At 36.7% G+C, this 20666-nt stretch overlaps 1 protein-coding gene and 1 pseudogene across 1 annotated transcript in view; both read right to left on the bottom strand.

Moving 5' to 3' along the window:
* Window positions 1–13795, bottom strand: part of Gc (GC vitamin D binding protein) — a 41997-nt gene extending 28202 nt beyond the window's left edge. The window contains exon 1 of the mRNA XM_026402598.2: window positions 13627–13795. Coding sequence (XP_026258383.2) covers window positions 13627–13684 — 58 coding nt within the window. The 5' untranslated portion in view covers window positions 13685–13795. The remainder of the gene's footprint in view (window positions 1–13626) is intronic.
* On the bottom strand, window positions 2613–3273 carry LOC113192441 (rab-like protein 2A pseudogene; annotated as a pseudogene).
* Window positions 13796–20666: the final 6871 nt, after the last annotated feature.

Raw genomic sequence — 20666 nt, 5'->3', positions numbered from 1 at the left:
GGAAGAAACAACAAAAAATAAATGCAGAAAGTTCTTAAATTCCAAAGTGAAGGGACAGCCCTACTAATGCAGGACTTTAAAGGAGGTGTGTGAGAGTGAGCATGGCCACACTGGGTCTATTACCATCTCCAGGGTCTCTAAGGGAATGCTAAGAATTCCTGTGGTAATAAGATGGAAATTAGGCAAAATACTTTTTGGAGAAAGACATCAGTGTGGTAAGTCTGCAGAGTTTTTCCACTTGTGTCAAGTGTAAAGACGGACTTCAAGGAAACTGCTCAGATACCATGTTAGGTGACCCTTGAAGTTTGAACTACAGTGGACCCGTGTCTAATTAAGGCCAGAGAAATCTAAAGGGTGAGAGCTGGTTGGGCAACCTGAGGAACAAAGGAGAGGGCCCTGGATGGAAAGTAGATCTGATGTAAACCAAGCAAGCGAGCAAGGTGGCCTGGAGTCATCTTAAATATTACCGCCCCTCCAAATGCTACCTGGAGGGCAGCAGGCTGCCACCACTGAGGCACCTCAAGATGACTTGAAAATCAGGGCCCAAGAGGAAATCTTAAGATGCCAGCTGGGTGTGACACATTTCCAGGTGTGAAGGGAGAGAGTTTGCCTAAGAGAATACATCGGCATCATACCTGTCCATACCCAGAGGGAAGGTCAGTCACTCCGCAGCTGTCCACTGAGTTACTTTTCCCAGCTTTTGCCTCTCCTGATAACTTCTCCCTCCCCTGTGCTAGCCCTAGAGGAGCTAGGAGCAACCTAGAGCGTAGGCAGAAGGAGAAGAGGGGAATAGGCAGAGAAAAAGAGATTCAAAAGTCCACTGGAGGTGTTGGGGGAGGCTGAGCAGGGGTGGCCTGGAGAGGTTCTCCTTTCAGAGCTAGAAGACCATTCCAAAAGCCCCCTCCCCCAACACTCTCAAGTCCATTTCTACCATAGGACTGGAACAGGCAATGAGGAAGTTACTTCAGGGTTCATAAAACTGAAGGATCTTTTTGTTAGTGGGAGTGATCAGAAAACTCATGACACCTGATCTTCAGTCCATCCAAGATGACCGTCTTATTACCAGGGAGTAACATTCCCACAGTGGGAAATGATGAGTTCTTTACTGATCATGAGACCTGCTTGTTCAATATGCCTACTACATGTCATAGGGTAGCCACGTGGAAGTCAGCATTCTCCTTTCCTAATCCACCATTCATACAAATACATTCCCAACACCCTTTGATGCAGCATCTTTTGAAAAATTTTAAGTATATGAATGGCCTGTCTCTAAGTGTCTTTAACTTTTAGTCTTTATCCTCTTGGCTTAAACATCGGGAAAGTCATCTCAGAGATTATACTGGTAACCACTATCATTTATTTTATCCCCAAGATGTCCTTGCTTGTCTGACAATTATAGTTCTGGGAATTCTGAATATTCCTGGGTAGAAATTTTTGTTTTGTGGTTGGGAGTGTAGATGGTGATGATTGGGTACAAACTAGGAGATTTTGTTTGTGTTTGTTGTGGTAAAAGATTCTTTGTAGAATTAGTAGATTTATGATAAAACCTGTTGACTCCATATTTTTCAGATTGACAACCCAGAATATATTTTTGGGTGAGAAAAGTCAGGATTGATAAACAAATACATTCTTCAGGTGCATTTCTTGAATTCAATCTTTACTGTAAAAACAGAAACAATTCAAACAAATTAAGGACCACAATGCGTTGATGCCCAAGATGATCATAAATGCACATTGGCAAACCAGACACCAGACAGGGCACCAAGGCGGCAAGACAGCTCTTTCTTCACAGCCCTTGACCACCCCCAGGAGATACAGTGTTCCACATGTTCTAGAGAAAGAAAGCAAAACTCCTAAGCTGACAGCGAGGCCTGAAGGCAGCAGTTCTGAAAACTGATTTCTTGTATTCCAAATCGTTGTCCTTGTGGCAAGGCTTTGTGACCCATTTTTTATGAACAGTACTGTTACTTTGTTCTGTGTATTTGTAAGACTAAGTACAGTTAGACTTGTCACCTGCTTTTACTTAATTTTAATGACCAACTTCTTCAGTGATCTTGACTGACATAGAAGAGCTCCTGAAATTTTTACATGTTCAAAAACTTGGAATAAGCTGTCTGCTCAAAAAACATCTTTTAAAAAACCAGCTGGGAGACTAAAGGGGGAAAAAAGACAGAGGCCTTACACATTCTGCAGTGGGGTAAGGGAGAAATCAGGGATGAGCAATCATTCTCCTGGAAGAAATACAAAGAATAGTCCCTGAAGTCCGTTTGGGGAAGAAAAATAATCCTCCAAACCAAAAAACAACCACCTAAATGCCCATTTACTGAATAGACACACAAATGTGTTTCCTGGTTCTTTCCACTGCCAAGCTGGGGGTGGGGATGAGAGGTGTGAAGGACGCTATTCCATAATTCTGTCATAAGCAGGTTTGGGGGACCTCACACCTGTCCCGAGTGTAGTCCTTGCTACCTCATCCTGTGTCATGGGGTGGAGGTGTTGGGGGAGGCTGAGCAGGGGTGGCCTGGAGAGGTTCTCCTTTCAGAGCTAGAAGACCATTCCAAAAGCCCCCTCCCCCAACACTCTCAAGTCAGCCCTTGGAGGCAGACTTCGGATCAGGAGGAGGTTTGGCTCTGGATCCTGCCACACTGATACTGGTCAGGCGCGTTCTCCTCTTTCCTGTCCAACTTGAATTTCTCAGGCTCCTGTAAAACCTTGATCATGAAGTCCTGGAATTCTGTTTGTAAGACACAGCTAATTGAGTTCTACCATTTTAGAGCTTCAGGACATTGGGAACATCAGCTGCTGAGACAAAGTACAGAGGCACGGAGAACTTCCTGGCAAAACTGAAGCTTTATAGGGTCACATGTATGTCTATATCAGTTTTGCTGGTCATACATTGCATGGAAGCTCTGGCCTGAACTCCTCAAGCTCTGTCTACCAGAAGTTCAGGTTTTTATAGGTGACTTCACTCTGCATATTGAACACGAGGATGCAGGCATGGGCCTTGTGGGGTAGTAGAAGGTGTGCATGCCTTGGAACTGTTCTTGGCAAAAAGTCCATGAAGATGATCTTGCAGTCCAAAGTGGCCCTGTGTTTAGGCAGGGTCAGGGCTTATGTGGACAGCTGCTGTAGTTGAAATCCATTCATGAGGAATCTCTCCATGAGTTTAGACTTGCCCACTGCATTGGGCCCCAGGCAGAGGATCTTCAGGTTGTCATCAGCATGGAATTTCTCTTGGTTTAGCTCATAGGATTTGGTTCTGTCCCCTGACATTGACTTTTAGTTGTAGAGAGGCTTGGCCACATGGTCTTGTCGCTGTGGTCCAGTGCCAGGGCTAGAGACACTAGGGAGGCTACCGCATTCTGGCCCCACAGCCCCTCCACCCCACTGGCCCATAGTGCACTTAGCTTCCTGCTGGGTCACATTCCTGCAGCGGCTAAGCAGCATTTTATAATTAGTGACCAACTGCAATGAATACCATCAAAATCCCAAGGGGGATCTCACAAAAAATAGAAGGAAGACTAACAGTGTAGAAGAAATAGATGGAGAGGGAGTAAGAGATCAGGGAATGGGAAAGTACTGGGGAATGAAATCTACCAAATTAGGCTATGTTCATGTAGGAGTATACCACAATGAGTCATGTATTACACTAATTAACAATAGTGCTGGGGAAGAGTTCAGTAGAGGAGAGTAGGTGGATCAGTGAGGGATGAGAGAAAGGGAAGGTACTGGGGAATGAGTTTGACTAAATTATGTTATGTGTATGCACAAATATGACATAAAGAATCCCAGAATTATATACAATTATAAAACATCAATAATTTTTTAATTTTAAAAATGAAATAAACACAATAACAGGTTCTTAGAATGATGATTTTAGTCTTTCCTAAGTGCTATGGCTATGCTATTATTGTTTAGGAGAACTTTAAGTTCTGCAGTTTTGGGGAATTTAGCACACATTAAAAAATATTCCATGCAAGATAGAAAAGACCCACATGTTCAAATCTGACATTATTCTGGAAACTAGGACAAGGCAATAGGATTTATAGAGATAATGGTCCATAGAATCCAAAGGCCACTTAAAACCAACCCCTGTTTGTCTGAGAACATTAGCATGTAGTACTCTAAAAAAATTAATTGATAAGTTTAGAAGATTGGATATTGTAATGAATTCAAAAGGTCAAAGTAAGGCAGGCATTTTTCATTAATCATTGATGGTATTCTAAAAGGCCAAAGATTAGAACATAGAAATAATATAGGTTAGAACTACCCTTGTTTAATAAAGAGCTGTACTTTAGAATGTCAGGAGAGACATTTTATGTTGTTATTAAGCTAGAGATAGGAAAAATAGCCGGCAGTTGCAGAGCAACAGCTTTTAGGTCAATGTAAGAAAACTTTGTTACAAATATGACTAATAACTAGCTGAAATGATAGCAACATTTTGAAGAAGAAAGTTTGTCACTGAATTTATTAAAAGCTTTCAATCCCCCCCCAAAATTAATTTAAATAACTAGATAAAATAAAGTTAAAAGCCAGCCTTAGCAGATTAGCAAGGCACTCAGCAACTAAGTGAGACCTTGTCTCTAAATAAAATATAAGAAAGGGCTAAGGGCTGGGATGTGGCTTAGTGGTTAAGTACCCCTGGGTTCAATCCCCAGTACCAAAAAAAAAAAAAGATGATTCTTGAATTTAATACAAGATTGTAGCCTCATGATCCTTAAGATAATTTCTCAGGGATTATATATCAGTACTTATGAATTTTCCCCAAAAGTTTATAGTGTTTTAAGCTATAAAATATGATTCTAATGGAATTTTTTCTTTTAATGCATATGAGATTACTGCTTAATAAACTCTCCCTATAAAACTGAAGAGATTATTTTTGTGGGTATTTGTATTGGGACAATTCAATTACATTCAAAGTGAACCACTACATTCAAATGGGTTATTACCAATGAACACTTTGAAAAATATTTTATTTTTAGCCTTCTGATTTCAGATTTCTCATTTCTCCTGAAGTTTTTTTTTTGTATCATATGTATGATATGAGAAGGCAATATGCCTGAGAAAGGAGTATAAATGAGCACTATAGATTACCCCATTAAGTAGTTTTAATTAAATCATCTGCTTGTTTGCATACAAGTGCTTTAGAATTCATATCCATATGCACAGCTTTAGTTAGAATGCATATTGATGGGAGAAAAGTGGGAAATCAGATAGACTGCAGAAAGCTTAAAGTGGTTTGAGAACCATTTTTGTTGAACATTCAGCCTTGGACATGAGAGGAAGCAAGGGAGGAAGGCTCAAAAGGGAGGCTCTGAGAAAGTTCAGAATTCAAATATAAGGATAAACTGCTCTTATAAAAATGGCTCATAAAATAAGCTATTGCATCTTGATATTTCAGATGAACTATCCCTCAAACATATTTCTGATAAAAATTCCTTTTATTCATTTATCCAAAGAGAAGATATCTTGCTTACAAGGCTAGGAAAATATGTTAATCATTCTCTCATTTTGCAAAAAACAAAAACAAAACAACAACAACAAAACAAAACAAAAACAAAGCAACATCAACAAAACCCAGCAAATAAATACTGTACTTAATTTGTAATGTGAGTATTGCGTATTGACTCCCCACAGCAATTGAATACTGCTTAGTAAATGTTTTCTACACCAGTTACCTCACTCTGATTCATATAGTTAAAATATGTCTCAAATGAATGGTAAATGACATACTCTGTCCTTTACAATTTAGTCATAAAGAAAATGATTTGGATCTTGATATGGTGCCAATAAATATTGGCATGATCTTAGTGACTCTTGTGAAATCATTTTTTACCATGACTCAGTATTTAATTAAATGTTTACAAATTTCATTAACACAAAGTTTTACTTTTTGTAACATCATAACAATTTTTATCTGTATTGTGAAATATTCTGGTAAGTCATATCTAATTCTGGACTTTTGAAAACAAATTTGATTTACTCTGGGGAAATATTTATTGCTTCATGCACTTTACCTTTCCCAACAAATCAGACAGCATTCACCCATATGTGCAATAGATGATTTTTGAGGACTTGCTCTGAGCCAGGTGTTGGGTTCACTATTGAATCTGCATATATAATGGAGACCAAGAGAGAGATACCTCTGCCCTTATGGAACTTTTATCCTAAAGACGTGGTACCGGAAGAAAAAAAAAAAAAAGGTATCTTGGGTGCTTTCACTCTTTTTTGGGGGGGTGGTAACCAGGGATTGAACTCGGGGGCACTCAACCACTGAGCCACATCCCTAGCCCTATTTTGTATATTTTTATTTAGAGACAGGGTCTTACTGAGTTGCTCAGCACCTCGCTTTTGCTGAGGCTAGCTTTGAACTTCTGATCCTCCTGCCTCAGCCTCCCAAACTGCTGGGATTACAGGTTATGTGCCACCATGCCCCGCATTCACTATTATAATCTTTCACTAATACCTAATCTGGTCTTCTAGGAAAGCCTTTTGTATATCAGGTGCAATAAATGGATCCTAAATAACATTGACTTGAGTTGATGCTTATACAGGATGCTAGAAACAGATATGTTTTGGATATGAGGTGTCCCCCCAAAGCTCCTGTGTTAATCCAGGAATGTTCAGAGATGAAATGATTGGATTGTGAGAGCCATAACCCGATCAGTCTATCCTAGTTTGAATTGACTTACGAGGCAGTAATTATAGGTAGGTGGAATGTTGCTAGAAGAGGTAGCTCAGTGGGGCGTATCCTGGAAGGGTGCATCTTCCCTGTGCCCTTTTTTTCTTTTTCAGCTCTGCTTCCAGACCCCACAAATGGAGAAGCTTCCTTTTGCCATGTTCTTCTGCCATGAGTTTCTGCCTCACCTTGGGCCCAGAGCAATGGATTCTGCAAACCATAGGCTAAGCCTCTGAAACCACGAACGAATTTAACCTTTCACTCTTCTAAGTTGTTTTTGTCCAGTATTTTGGTCACAAGAATGCAAAGCTGACTAATATATTGTCTCAAGTTGCTATTTTCCTTTTGTGTTCTGGAGAATCACAGGATTCTGAAGTTCTGTCATGTATTCTATGTTTTTGCAATTTCATTATTTGGCATTTCTATTCTGCATTGACATGCTCATCTCTTTTAGAAAAGGTAGGTACATATGTTAGTATGTACATATGTTATTTTAAAGAATATTTACCTATTAAGAATATAGCTTGCACTGTTATTCAAACTAATCGGGCTAGATACTGGTGATTTCAGAGTAATAATTTTACTTGACAAATTAAACATTAGTCTGGTTTAAAATCTTCCCTGGTTATTGGAGACTGATATATCACTAGAAATATTGTCAATGAAGAATAGGGAATTGAATTAACACTTTTTATTACAATTTTCAGTTTTTAAATCTCCATTGACATTTTTATGTTGAGCATTGATTTGAGGTTTCATATTAATACTGATGACTGCAAGCAGGTGCGCAGGTTTTTGAGTTTGACTCAGTGGAAAGAAATTCAATCTTTTAAGATTAAATTTAAGACCTACATAACACTTATAGATTCACTAATCTAGAGGAAATTAAATTACCTCTTAGGATTATATCAGTGGAAAAAACTGAACTTCATTTTAGATTTTGAAAATTTGAAAACAGTAGGAGACTTAAGGTCAATGAGTTAGTGACCCCCAAACTACAGCTGCAACAGAAGCAGCCTCACAGACTCATTCAAACTAACATCCTTGGGTTTGTACCAAGTAGTATCCTGCCTTTTAGATACTCATTAAAGTCCCAAACGAAGCATTTTTTTTTCATATATGTGTCTTAACTCTCCTTCTCTTCATCAATTATGTAACCTCATCTACAATTTCTTTTTCAGGAGTACAGATAAGAGAGGAATTTTCTCTCTTGCATTGGGATGGGTGAACGCAATCTCTGCTGCATCTTGACTTGGAAACTTAAAATGCATTGCTGTACTTAGGTTGTAAAGCAGCACTTTTTGAGTATCTCTTATCTGAGACAGATGTGTTTTAGATTTCAAGGTGTTTCAAATTTTAGAATATTTATATAGACTTTGCCATTTGAGTATCCCTAGTCTGTAAATATGAAATCTAAAATGCTCAGATTTTTGGATTAGGAATGCTTGGTCCTTATAAGGGTAAATAATAATATAATTACAGTTAACATTTGAGCACCAATAATTTGGTGAGTACCAGTCTACATATTTGACACACATATTCCCTTTAATCCTGAGAAAAACAGTTCTAAGGTTGTCGTTATCACAGTTCACCTCCAATGTACAGCACAGCAAAAATTGGGTTCAGTATTCAACCTGCGTATATAATGGAGACCAGGAGAGACATATCTCTGCCTTTATGGAACTTTAATCCTGAAGTTGTGGTACCAAAAAAAAAAAAAAAAAGGTATCTTGGGTGATTTCACTCTTTTTTTGTGTGTGTGGGAGGTACTGGGAATTGAACTCAGGGGCATTCAACCACTGAGCACTTTAATAACTTAATCTTTGTGTACAATTAATTTTATGAAAAAATGTGTTTTAACTTTTAAATAATCAACACTAACTTTTTGAACATGTTTTGTCTATGAGTTAGAGAATTACTCTATTGGAATTTCTCACTATTCTATTCATGGTGTTGAAGAGTCATTATTCATGCTTTTCTGAACTTTTAATTTATGACTACCAGTACTGGGAAAGTTGATGGTTACTCTTTATTACCACTCCACCTCATTAAAAGAAAAAAAAAAGATTTGGTATAGGGAAAGGCAAGTGGTTTGACTGAAAGTCTCAGTCAAGTTCTTGGGTCTCAGTAGAGACAGGGACATGAAGTAATACTTGCTAGGCATTTGCTGATAGATCTTGTAAAGAAAGTCAATACTAATTATGTTTCCCTTAAACAAAACTTTTTATTTTTTATTCAAGTTTGTTCTGGTAAAAGGTCATATTTAATTTAGAGGTTCTTGATGCCTGGTACAGTTTTAGACACAACGTGTAGTTTTTTAAAAGCCTATATCAAGGATGTATTATAAAATCTTAAGAAATTGTCATTCGATAAGGGAGGACAAAGTTGTATTTCTATATTGTACTCCTGTGATGAGGTGATATAAATAGGAATTGGCGGTGATTCTGTTTTCATGGTTAGCCATACACTATCTAGCTCAATTAAAACTTTAGAAAAGATCAATTCAAAATGAATTAAAGAGTTAAATGTAAGGCCTGAAACTGCTTAACTTATAAAAGAAAGAGCAAGGGAAAATTATACAACACTGTATAGGCAATGATTATTTTGATGTGACTTCAAAGGCACAGGCAACAAAAGCATAAAACAGACAATTACATTATATTAAAAATCTTCTGTACAGCAAATGGAAAGAAAGCAACAACCTATAGTGTGGGAGAAAATGTTTGCAAACCATACATCTGATAAGGGATTAATAATCCCAATATAATCTGGGTGCTGTGGGGTAAGCCTGTAATCCCAGTGGCTCAGGAGGCTGAGGCAGAATGATCATGAGTTCAAAGCCAGCCTCAGCAACATAGTGAGGCCTAAGAAACTCAGTGAGACCCTGTCTCTAAATAAAATACAAAAAATGGCTGGGGATGTGGCTCAGTGTTGAAGTGCCTTTGGGTTCAATCTCCAGTACCAAAACAACCAAAAAAATCCTAAATAAGTAAGAAACTCAATAAAATACCCCCCCACACACACCCTAAATTAAAAAATGGGCAATGACTTGAATAAATACTTCTCAAAAGAATCGGTATATTTGGCTAATAGACATAAGAAAAATGTTCTCAATACCACTAATCATCAGGGAAATGCAAACGAAAACTACAATGAGATATCACCTTTATTTGTTTGAATGGCTATTATCAAAAATATGAAGGAGAAGTGTTTGGGAAAATATGGAGAAAAGGGAACCCTGGTAATTTGTTGGTGAGAATGTAAATTAGAACAGCTATTATGGAAAATAGTATGGAGGTTTCTCAAAAAAATAAAAATAAAAAATATAGAACTGGGCTGGGGATATGGCTCAAGCAGTACCTCACTCGCCTGGCATGCATGGGGCACTGGGTTTGATCCTCAGCACCACATAAAAATAAAAAAAAAATGTTGTGTCCACCGAAAACTAAAAAATAAATATTAAAAAATTCTCTCTCTCTCTTAAAAAAGATAAATAAAAATTTAAAAAATAGAACTGTCATATGATCCAGTATTAAAAGAAATTGGCATCAATATATTGAAAGGATTTCTGTATTCCCACGTTCACTGTAGTATTATTCACAGAAGCTAAGATATGAAAATAACCTCAGCATCCACAATGGATGAATGGATAAAGAAAATGTATTAAGCATATACAATGGAATACTGTTCAGCTCTCTGAATGAAGGTAATTCTGGCATTTACAATAATGTAGGTGATCCTGGAAGACATTGTGCCAAGCAGACAATTACAGTAAGCCAGGAACAGAAAGAAAAATGCATGATCTTATAGGTGGAATCTAAAAAAACCAAGGTCATAGAAGAGTAGAATGATGGTTACTAGTGGACAGTAACTACTGTAGGATGGCGGGGGCGGGCAGGAAGGAATGGAAAATTATTGGTCAAAAGGTGCAAAGTTTCAGTTAGATAAGAGGAATAAGTTCTGAGATCTTATGGGAAGTAGGGTGCCTATACTCAACAATGTATTATATGTTTAAAAATAACAGAGTAAATTGCAAATGCCTCAGCACAAAAAGTGATAAGCAAGTGAGATGATGCATGTATTCATTGCCTTGATGTAATTTTTCTACATTGTGTATATGCACACGCCTAAAAAAAATTCCATTTTAGCTGGGTGGGGTGGTACACACCTGTGATCCCAGTGACTAAGGATGCTGAGGCAGGAGAATCACAAGTTGAAGGCCAATCTCAGTAACTTAGTGAGGGCCTAAGGAATTTAGTGAGACCCTGTCTCACAATAAAAAATAAAAAGGGCTAGGAATGTGGCTCAGTAGTTAAGCACTCCTGGGTTCAATTTCTGGTACTAAACAAATGAACAAAGTCACATTATGTTCTATTAATGGATTTATCAATTAAAAATAACTTTAAAAAATCTTCAGAAAATAATGCACACAAATAATTTTCTTTCACTGTTTCCTATTAATTTATGTGTAGCTAAATAGTTGTTAAAGTTATACCTATATAACCTGAAAATAAATTATGCAATCTAGTGGCAAGGAGTCATTTATATTCCTATTATCATGCCTGATTTTTGTCAAGCAGAACCTCTGAACCATTTAAATGTCTTTTAATTGCAGCAGACTAAACATGACATGATAGGATTTAGGTAGACATTCCTTTAAAGATTAATAATCATTCTTCTTATAATTACAAAAACTAGGTTTGTGAATTTTTTTACCTTATTTTAATTTTTCTTGTGGGGTATGGTGTTGATACATATATACATTGTACAATGTTTAAATCAAATTAAACGTATCCATCTCCTCCAACATTTATCATTTCTTTATGGTAAAAACTCAAAAATTTTTTAAAAGGCCTAAACAATTATACAGCAATTATCTAGTATATTAAAGTACTAGCAAGATTTGTATTTCCTGAATGGGATACAGTTTTCTAAGTTTCTTACTAAATCCCATAGAGAAACTGGGAGTTCATTATCAGGCATGTATAAAAACTGTAATTTAAATGGGACATTTCATAAGTATTAAGCATTCAGTGATATTTTGTACTAAGCTTTGTGATTTAGATTGTATTAAGTGTTCAGTAGCACTCCATTTATCTTAGTAAGGTTAAATAGAGGCTTTTGGATAAATAAATTAATAATGACCTTTTGGCAGTATCATTTAGGTAGAAAATGCCAGTTTCCCCAAGATATGTACTTGGTATTATATTTCAATTTACACTAGGATGTAATACTTAAGCCATATGGGCTATGAGAAATTCAAAGGAACACCCATGAGATATCAGCTCTCTAGAATAGTAACAGGCAGAGAAAAACTGCAACTCAAACTAATCTCACCCTATAAGGCTGCTTGGAACCCAGGAGTCTGCTGAACCTCTTTATCTGTCCACTTTGTAACTTCTTGCTAGGAAAGAGTACACATAACTTCCAGGTACATCACTGACCTGGTCTTTGGGTCAACTCAGAGAACTGGTGGGTAGAACTTATCCTAAATACTTTGTATTTGTTACTTACAAATGTATTTTATGTGTCTCAGAATATCATCTGACTTGGTAAGACTGAAGTTAAGATAGTTAAGGGAGCTTAGTTGAGTTTTTGAGTATCCATTTCATCTGGGACTAGGTCTGCTGAGAATGTCAAAATAGAGATTGCAGAATGTTCTGTAAATACCCAAAGAACTGTAATTCTGACATGAAGCCTATGCACACATACTGAGTCAGCAGTCCAAGATGGTAACTCACATCCCAGGTTTAGTCTTCATGTGTATTTCCAAGACTTGGCCCATTACTGGACCATTGTGTTCATACATTCTGATCTGAACCAGCCTCAGCAGGATTTTTCAGGCTCAAATCTTCCCCAGGGAAATCTGGGGCAAAGGAAGAAGTCTTCAGAGTTCCTTGTAAATTACCCACACAATTTATTTTACCTTCTTATATTCTGTTTTATCACCTATGGACTTATAACTTAATTAAGGATCTGTAGATGAATATGACAAAATTCAAAATAATTTGTATGAAAGTTGCAACATCAAGGAAAAGTGAGCATAAGAATCAAATAGAGATTATACATATTATAGGTAAAAAATGATAATTTCTGGTGAAACACCTTTTATTCCACTGGTTAAATAAATTACTAAAATGAATATGACTTGGATGAGGCTATTAACTGACAGCCTAAATGAAATTTTTATTTTACAAAGCAGGATGAATTCAAATTTTCTTATAAACATTAAAATCTAGCAAGAAAAGTAAGTTGAAACTGATATGGAAGTTTCCCTAGCTGTGAAATTCAAGAAGTTGTATACATCACACAATCTATGTTTGCATCATTAACAAAATATTTTAAAGACTGCCTGAAAATGAAGACACTATTGGAAGAACAATTTCAATGAAAAACATTTCAATTATCTTATTTATGGTTCTCTTTCATAGTCAGAAAATTCTTATGTGGGTGGTATTTGAAAAATAGTAATGCATTTTCAAATACTGCATGTATATGATTCTTTGAGGAGGATCAAAGAAATCTCTTAGCTGACTTTATGCATTATTGACATAGTATATTATGCTGTTAATAGGGATCAATATTTGAGGTCTGAAATGCCTAGTCATGAATCTGTCTCCAGTGGCATTATCTTTTAACAGTTAACACATTTCTAATTTCAAACCATTCTCTTCAGATCTTATTTATCAAAAAGAGTAAAGAGATAGTTAATAAATTATATAATTTCATTTTCTTTTCTTTCATGAGACTCTTATTTTTTCTTTTTTTGCTATTCCAATTCAATAGTATATGCATAGTTGAACTCACATTAATCCCTTGTTAATTGGTTCTTCTCTTCCCCAACACGTTCACCAATTCTTCTGTTTCTCACCTTTTGTATAATTTTTAAAGGGGTAATAGAAAATTTAACTCATAATACTTATTAATCACAACAAGAGAAATTTTACCTCTTTCAAGAGCATGTCCAAATGCTACAGCAAGCAGGAAAACCAAGACTCTCTTCATTTTCCCACCTGGGAATCCTGCAGCACCTCCTGTCCCTGGTAGGCTTCTATGTAAAAGACAATAGCCAAAAGTTACCTGTTCCCTTTACTAAGACTTCTGACTATGAGCTAATCAATTATTAATCTCTACACAGAAGCAAGGGACAGTTATCCTTGGCCCAAAAGAGATAAAATTATCATCAATCAAGGCAAATAGACACTCTGGGCATAATGTAGTGGAAAATCTGGGAGATTTTAATCATTAACTTGTCCAAATTCAAAAGAGCCAAGGTATATAGATTATTTTCCACTGTTGTTTTTCATTAGAATTGGTTTACAGTATTAGTAAGGGACACATTTTCTCCCTCTTCATAGTGCTATTTATGTTCTTTGTGCATTTCCAACTTTCTCATGTATTAATGGAAAATTGGAAATCTACTATAAATAATCATTGCCTTCAAATACCACAGTTCTAAGGTTGTAAATAAAAAGGGAAATAAAGAATGAGAAGACAATTTAGTATAATTCCTTAAATCCCTAATTTCAATGCTGTACAACAATTTTGAAATGATAGTATAGCACTTTATATGTTAATTACACACTTTTTGAAGCACTGGTATACATACTAAGTGAGGAAAATAACTAAAGAGGTTAAGTAACTTGTCCCAAATCAATGAGTTAGTAGATTTCCTCTAGATAGTTCTTTCTAATATTACACAACTGATATGTTTTATGATAATATAACTTAGGAGTTCATAGTGGTATTAGAGGTCATGGAATCCAATAATTTTATTTCATAGAAGAGAGAATTGACTCCCAGGAAAATTTTGTGACTGGCCCAGAGAGACACAGATAGTGATCATTTATGGGAATTGGGTCAACCCCTAGTCCTCTTGTCAGGAAGGGCTTAGGTTCAGGTTAGATACACAGGTTTTTGGAACCAAATCTTTACCCAGATCTTATTGCTATTTAATCTTGGGAAATTTATTTTACCTCCCTAAGCCTTATTCTCCTTACATGTGTTGTGGTGATTCATAGTACCCTCTATCACATGATTGCTTGAGATTAGGATAATCCTTGTGCAGAATTTTCCATAACACCTAACATATGGTAATGTGCATTAATCTTAGCCTTTATTCTTGTTATTACACTTTTCTCCTCTGCATCTCTAAATTTATAACCATTGGGGAGGTCAATGGAACTATTGAAGTTTGGAACTTAGTAGAAGATTTTAAATCCAGTCCTGTATCCTGGGTCTCACAGATAAGTGATTTAGAATTCCATTATCAGTTCATTAACTGAGGTTTAACTATATAGGCAGAGTTCCCCCAAATCTCAATAAATGATAGGAACCACTTACATTTTTTAGTCAAATCCTCCAACTATATACAAAATACATCAACCAGATGCCTGTCAATAGGTGAATGGATTAAGAAATTGTGGTATACATAGACAGTGGAGTTCTACTCTTCCATTAGAAAGATTGAAATTATGACATTTGCTAGTAAATGGATAGAAATAGAGAATATCATTCTCAGTGAAATTAGCCAGACTCAGAAACTCAAAGGTCAAATATTTTCTCTCATATGTAGAAACTAGAGTAAAATAAAGGAAAGGGAGAGGGAAGGACAAGATAATATAAAGAACCAATAAAATATAAATTCATTGATGAGTGAAAGGAAATCTAATAGAGCAGTGGAAGGAGAATGGGAGAGGGGAGGGACCCTGGGAGAGAAAAGAGGGAAGGAACAGGGAGATCATGGACTGAAACTGATTTCCATGCATGTGTGAGTTTGGAGTTTGTCAGGATGAATCCAACTACTATGTATAACCTAAAGTTCTAATAAAAAAAAGAAAAGAAAAGATATGAGTGTTAGGTTCATAAAATAGAGTACAGCTAGTTGGAAAAAGTACTGATGCAAGATCAAAGAAATATTTCTGTAAAGTCAATTGAAATCCACGTGGTAAAGCTTAGAAGATTCTGCAACATTAATGGGGAGAATAAACAATTTTATGCTATTCAAGGATTATATTATTGTTTTGACTAAATCTTTAAATTTTCCCTTTGGGTTGACTCCTAGGTTTTTTTTTTCAATTTAATTAAAAATGTATGTTACTTTTATTGGAAATTATTTGGGAATACATTCTAGGTGAGTACAAAAAATTTAAAAAGTACTGAGAACTCCAGAAACCCGCTGAACTATTAATATATTAGTGTTTTATTTAAAGATAATATTAAATATACTTTTGCATCTTTTAAAAATGGTATTTCAATCATCTTATGATGATTAGTTCATTCAAAAATATATTTAGATTATTTCTCATGAATTTTCATTAGTTTAAGACCTGCTCATTCTTTTATTTTTTTAAATTTATAACTTTATCTCTGCTTTTGCAATAACACCACTTTTGTTTAATTATAAACTACATGTTGCAAGAATTGCAACATCTAATTTAGGTACCTCTTGAGAAATCTCCACACAAGCGGCCAAATGCATTCTTTTGGCTTTGTTTGTCTTTTTCTAACTGAAAATTGGCACTCACTTGTCTAATTTTCAGTCTGTCTTATGTGACTTTTCTTTATCTTTCAGATTCTGATTGCTTACTGTCTAAAACTGGGCAGAAATGATTAATCATATTTGGCAAAAACGAGAAGCCTCATGTGACAATGATTAATCTAGTAAGTTCGATTCAGAGAAATAGGTAAAATGACCAAATCAAACCTGGCAGTGTTTGTTACAGCAGCAGTTAGTGGTACTTGGAAATTTCTTAAAGAAGTATATACTTAAGAAAAATTATTCTTTAAGCATGTAAAGCATGGAATTGTACAGGAATTGTTTGTCCCTTTTAGTAGCTCTTAGGTTTTACACTTTTTACCAAAGCAGTCTCTTTTTATTTTTTTTATACTGCTACATGCAGATCAGTGGGATTACTATGTTATTTCCATATATCCATACACTGTGATTGATTATGTCTATCCCATGTTCTACCTTTGCCCCTACCCTGTATTCTTCCTAGTACCTACCAGTCTTCTTCTTTCAGCTCAACTGCATTTATTTATGCTTTAGTTCCACATGTGAGAGAGAACATGCAATACTTGTCTTTCTGTGTCTGGCTAATGTTTAATATGTGTGTTAGTTAGCTTTGTATCATCTTGACTGAAAAAAACTGATGAGAATAGCCTAGAGGAGGAAAAGTTATTTTGGCTTACAATTTTAGAGGTCTCAGTCCATGGTTGGCTGATTTCATTGCTCTAGACCCAAGGTGAGGCAGAACATCATGGCAGAAGAGCATGGTGAAGCAAAACTGCAGCCAGGAAGCAGAGAGAGAAAAGGAGACGCCAAGGGGAAAAGACATAATCTCCAAGGGCATGGCCCCAGTGACCCATCTCCAGTCATGCCCCTCCAGTCTACAGTTACCACCCAGTACAGTAGTCCTTTCAAATTATTAATCCATCAAATGGATTAATCCACAACTGTATTATAGCTATTATATTCTAATTATTTTCCTCTGAGTATTCTTGAATTAACACAGGAGCTTTGGGGGGATATCTCATATCCAAACCATAATTTTCTCTCACTGGTCTCCCAAAGCTCATGTCCATTTCACAATGCAAAATGTATTTAGCCCATCTCCAAGAGTCCTCATAGTTTGAACAGTTCCAGCAATGCCCCAAAGTCCAAGTCCAAAGTCTCCTCTGAGAGTCCAGGGAAACTCTTGGTGGTAAACCTCTGTACAAACCAAAAGTAAGTTATATACTTTCAACATGTAATGGCAGAGTAAGTATTTCCATTACAAAAGGGGAAATGAGAATCTAGAAAGAAAGACTGGAACCAAAGCGAGACCAAAATCCAGCTGGGCAAACAAGTCCATTAGCTCCATGCCCACCATCTGGGGAATATGGCCATGAGATCTGAGCTCCAATGGTTTTGGGCAGCCCTTCTGCCTTTCTGACAGACGCCCATGTGGCCTTCTCTTAGGCTTCCTTTGTCCATAGCCAGCTATTTTCCATTTTCCTCAGCAGACATTCCACATTACTGGCATCTATTAATCTCTGGGGTCTCCATTCAAGCTTCAGCTTCATTCTTACAGTGTCAAACAGCACCTGCTTAGCCTAAAAGGATTAGAGCTTGGCCACATGTTACCTGACCTCCCAGGTCTTCCTTTGAAATCTCAAAGAAAACTTTACTTATCCCTTAACTCTAGTATCTTGCATCCATGCAGAAGAAACACCATGTGGACAATGTCAAGGTCTACTACTAGTTTGAGCAGTAGCCAGGTCCTTTTGGGCCATAGCTGTAGTGGTCTCTGAGTGCCTTGGCAGCTTAGTTACAGTGAAATGAATCCTGGAGAAACAATTTCCTTTTGGGGCACCCCTGCATAAACAGAGAGCCCATAATTCTCTTAAATGAGTTTTTACTTTTATACCCTTGAAACTGTGATGAATGTGGTCTTGATGATGCTTGAGATGCCCACCAGACATCTTTTCTATTGTATTTACAAATTAGCTTCTTTTTAGTGGCAGAAATCTCTTTAGCAACCATGCCTTCTTTAGCCCCAATCATACATGTACTTAATCTCTGGCCAAACTGTAAGTTTTTCAGTTTTTTCCTCTCTGCCTTCCATTCCTGATTCCCACAGTAAACCTGGCTAAAAACAGTCAGCAATACTCATTTCATGCCTGAATTCTGTATTACATTGAAATTTCTCCACCAAATTAATTATCCCTTCACCTTTAAAGTTAGCCTCATACAAAATATCGGGATATGGATAAAATGTAACCAAGTTCTTTGCCAGAGTGTAACATGAATAGTCTCTAGTTGAATTCCCAGTAGAGTCCTCAATCCCCTCTGATATCTTTTGAACACAGTCTTAACTGTCTGCATCACTATTGGCATTCTGGTCTTCTGAGCTCCCACCAGAATCACCCATTAAGTTCTACTTAGAACATTCTGCATTTCAACATTACAACATTCTAAAGCTTCTCTTGAATGCATTTCCCAAATTTTCCAAACTCTTAGAGGCTTCTGAACAGCAACAGGTAGTCACATCAACAGCTCTACTTCTTGGTGACATTTTCTGTTAGTTAGCTTTGTATCACTGTGATCAAAATACCTGACAAGAGCAACTTAGAAGAGGAAAAGTTTATTTTGGCTCATGGTTTCAGGGATCTCAGTTCATGGTTTGCTGGCTGAATACATTTTTTGAGTCTACCTCCAACTCTGCTTCCTTTCAAATATATTTTTCATGTTCACTTTGCCTAAAGAACAATCACTGATTCATGATTTAAATCTCCCATATTTGTTCTGGTTTATTAAACTTGCTGAAATGAATCTATCTTATCTCTGTTGTCTATTATGGAGACATGACTGAGATTGATTGCCTATACAATGTGTGTTTTATAAAGCATGACAAAATATTTTAGTTCACTATTATTTGATTGTGAGGAGACATATATCTACATATTTAGTGAGATGACATGTGTTTAAATTTTATTCCATTAAGAATTCAATTGAACGCATCATTTCTCATCTTTTACTTGTTCTCTCACTCATTTTTATTTGATGCTTACTATAATAAAGACTTATGGCTTCATGGTAGTTTATAGACTGATTTTATTATGTATTCAAAGGAGTCTGGGTCTTTATGATTAACAATAACTAGGATTTTCAGACTTCCTTTCCTTATAAGTACCCAGCTTACTCTGGAGACTGCTTTTGCCTTTCCTCATATTCTGTCATACTACCTTCCTCCTCCCACCCCCAAACTTTGCTTTTGGAACTTGTGCAAGCAGATAGCACCTCATTTGAGCTGCACTTGGGACCTCTTCTCTGCCTCAGGGCTTGTCACATCTGCAGGGGACACCTGTAAAAACCACCAATCATTTTGATATGCATTCCAAGTTAGAATGATGAGGAAGATAACACCTATAAGAAGCACACAGACAGTGGGGACAAGAGTTGGTGATGAACATAATTCTTTTCTACCACAAGAAGAGAATTTGGGTGTTCTCAATCATCCTTCTGAGGAAAGCATCCTAGAGAGTGAGCATGTCACCAAATAAAAAGTACACACATCAGCCATGCCTCAGGCTTTGCTTCTAGAAAAATCCCAGGCAGGACACTAGAAGTAGATCTAGTCATATATTTTTAATAGAACTCAAGACAGCACAGCACCCTGCAAGTGGTAATCCACACAGTGATCAGATCCCACTGCAGTGGAAGGCCAAAGGGTGGTGGTAACCCTCAGCATACAGTAGTGTCATACACTATTGTGTCCGTGTTAATTGTGGCATTGGCTGGGTTTTGTGAAGTGAAGAAACTTTACTAATTCATGTCATTCTGTGATGTTCAGAAAGCTTCCATGGCAGAGTTTAAAGATGACCCTATCTCCTGGATTCACTGAACAATTTCTGCCCCATCCCAGGGTTATATTAACTCCCCTGTTCTTTGTAACAGTATAGGTTTCAGAGACCCTGAATTTTTTGACATTCTTCAGAATATCATATTTTTTACTATATTATTTCATCAGTCTAACAGAACATGCTGAACAAAAATTAGTATGTCCTATGGTTTTCTGGAAGGGTACATGGAAGTGGTAAAGGGTGAGGGATAATTTTCTCAAGCATTTCAGAGAACTGTAACATAGGTAAAATTTTTTGGAGTTTAACACAAAAAACCTTGCAGTTCTCAGTCTCTTCAGAGGAGGTATACATTGTACTTGGGATGACTTTTCATCCTTTTATCAGATTTGAATGTGGCCAGGAATGAGAGAGGACCTTGGAAAGAAGTCAGTTAACTGACACCAGTGATTTTGAAACTGTCCTTCAGTGTAAGCAATATTCTATATTGGCATACCATGATAAATTGTCCTCAATAACTAAATGTGTCTATGGGAACCAAAGTTAGCAGTGAGGATAAGGCTGCTCACCATTACTCCAAGTGACTGTCTTTGGAATTGTCTTTTCCTTCCCTGGGTTTATTCTGGTTCTCCTCAGGAAATAC

Source organism: Urocitellus parryii, chromosome 10 (genome assembly GCF_045843805.1).
Source record: "Urocitellus parryii isolate mUroPar1 chromosome 10, mUroPar1.hap1, whole genome shotgun sequence".
Lineage (NCBI taxonomy): Eukaryota > Metazoa > Chordata > Mammalia > Rodentia > Sciuridae > Urocitellus > Urocitellus parryii.
This window is presented reverse-complemented; position numbering and strand designations above follow the sequence as displayed.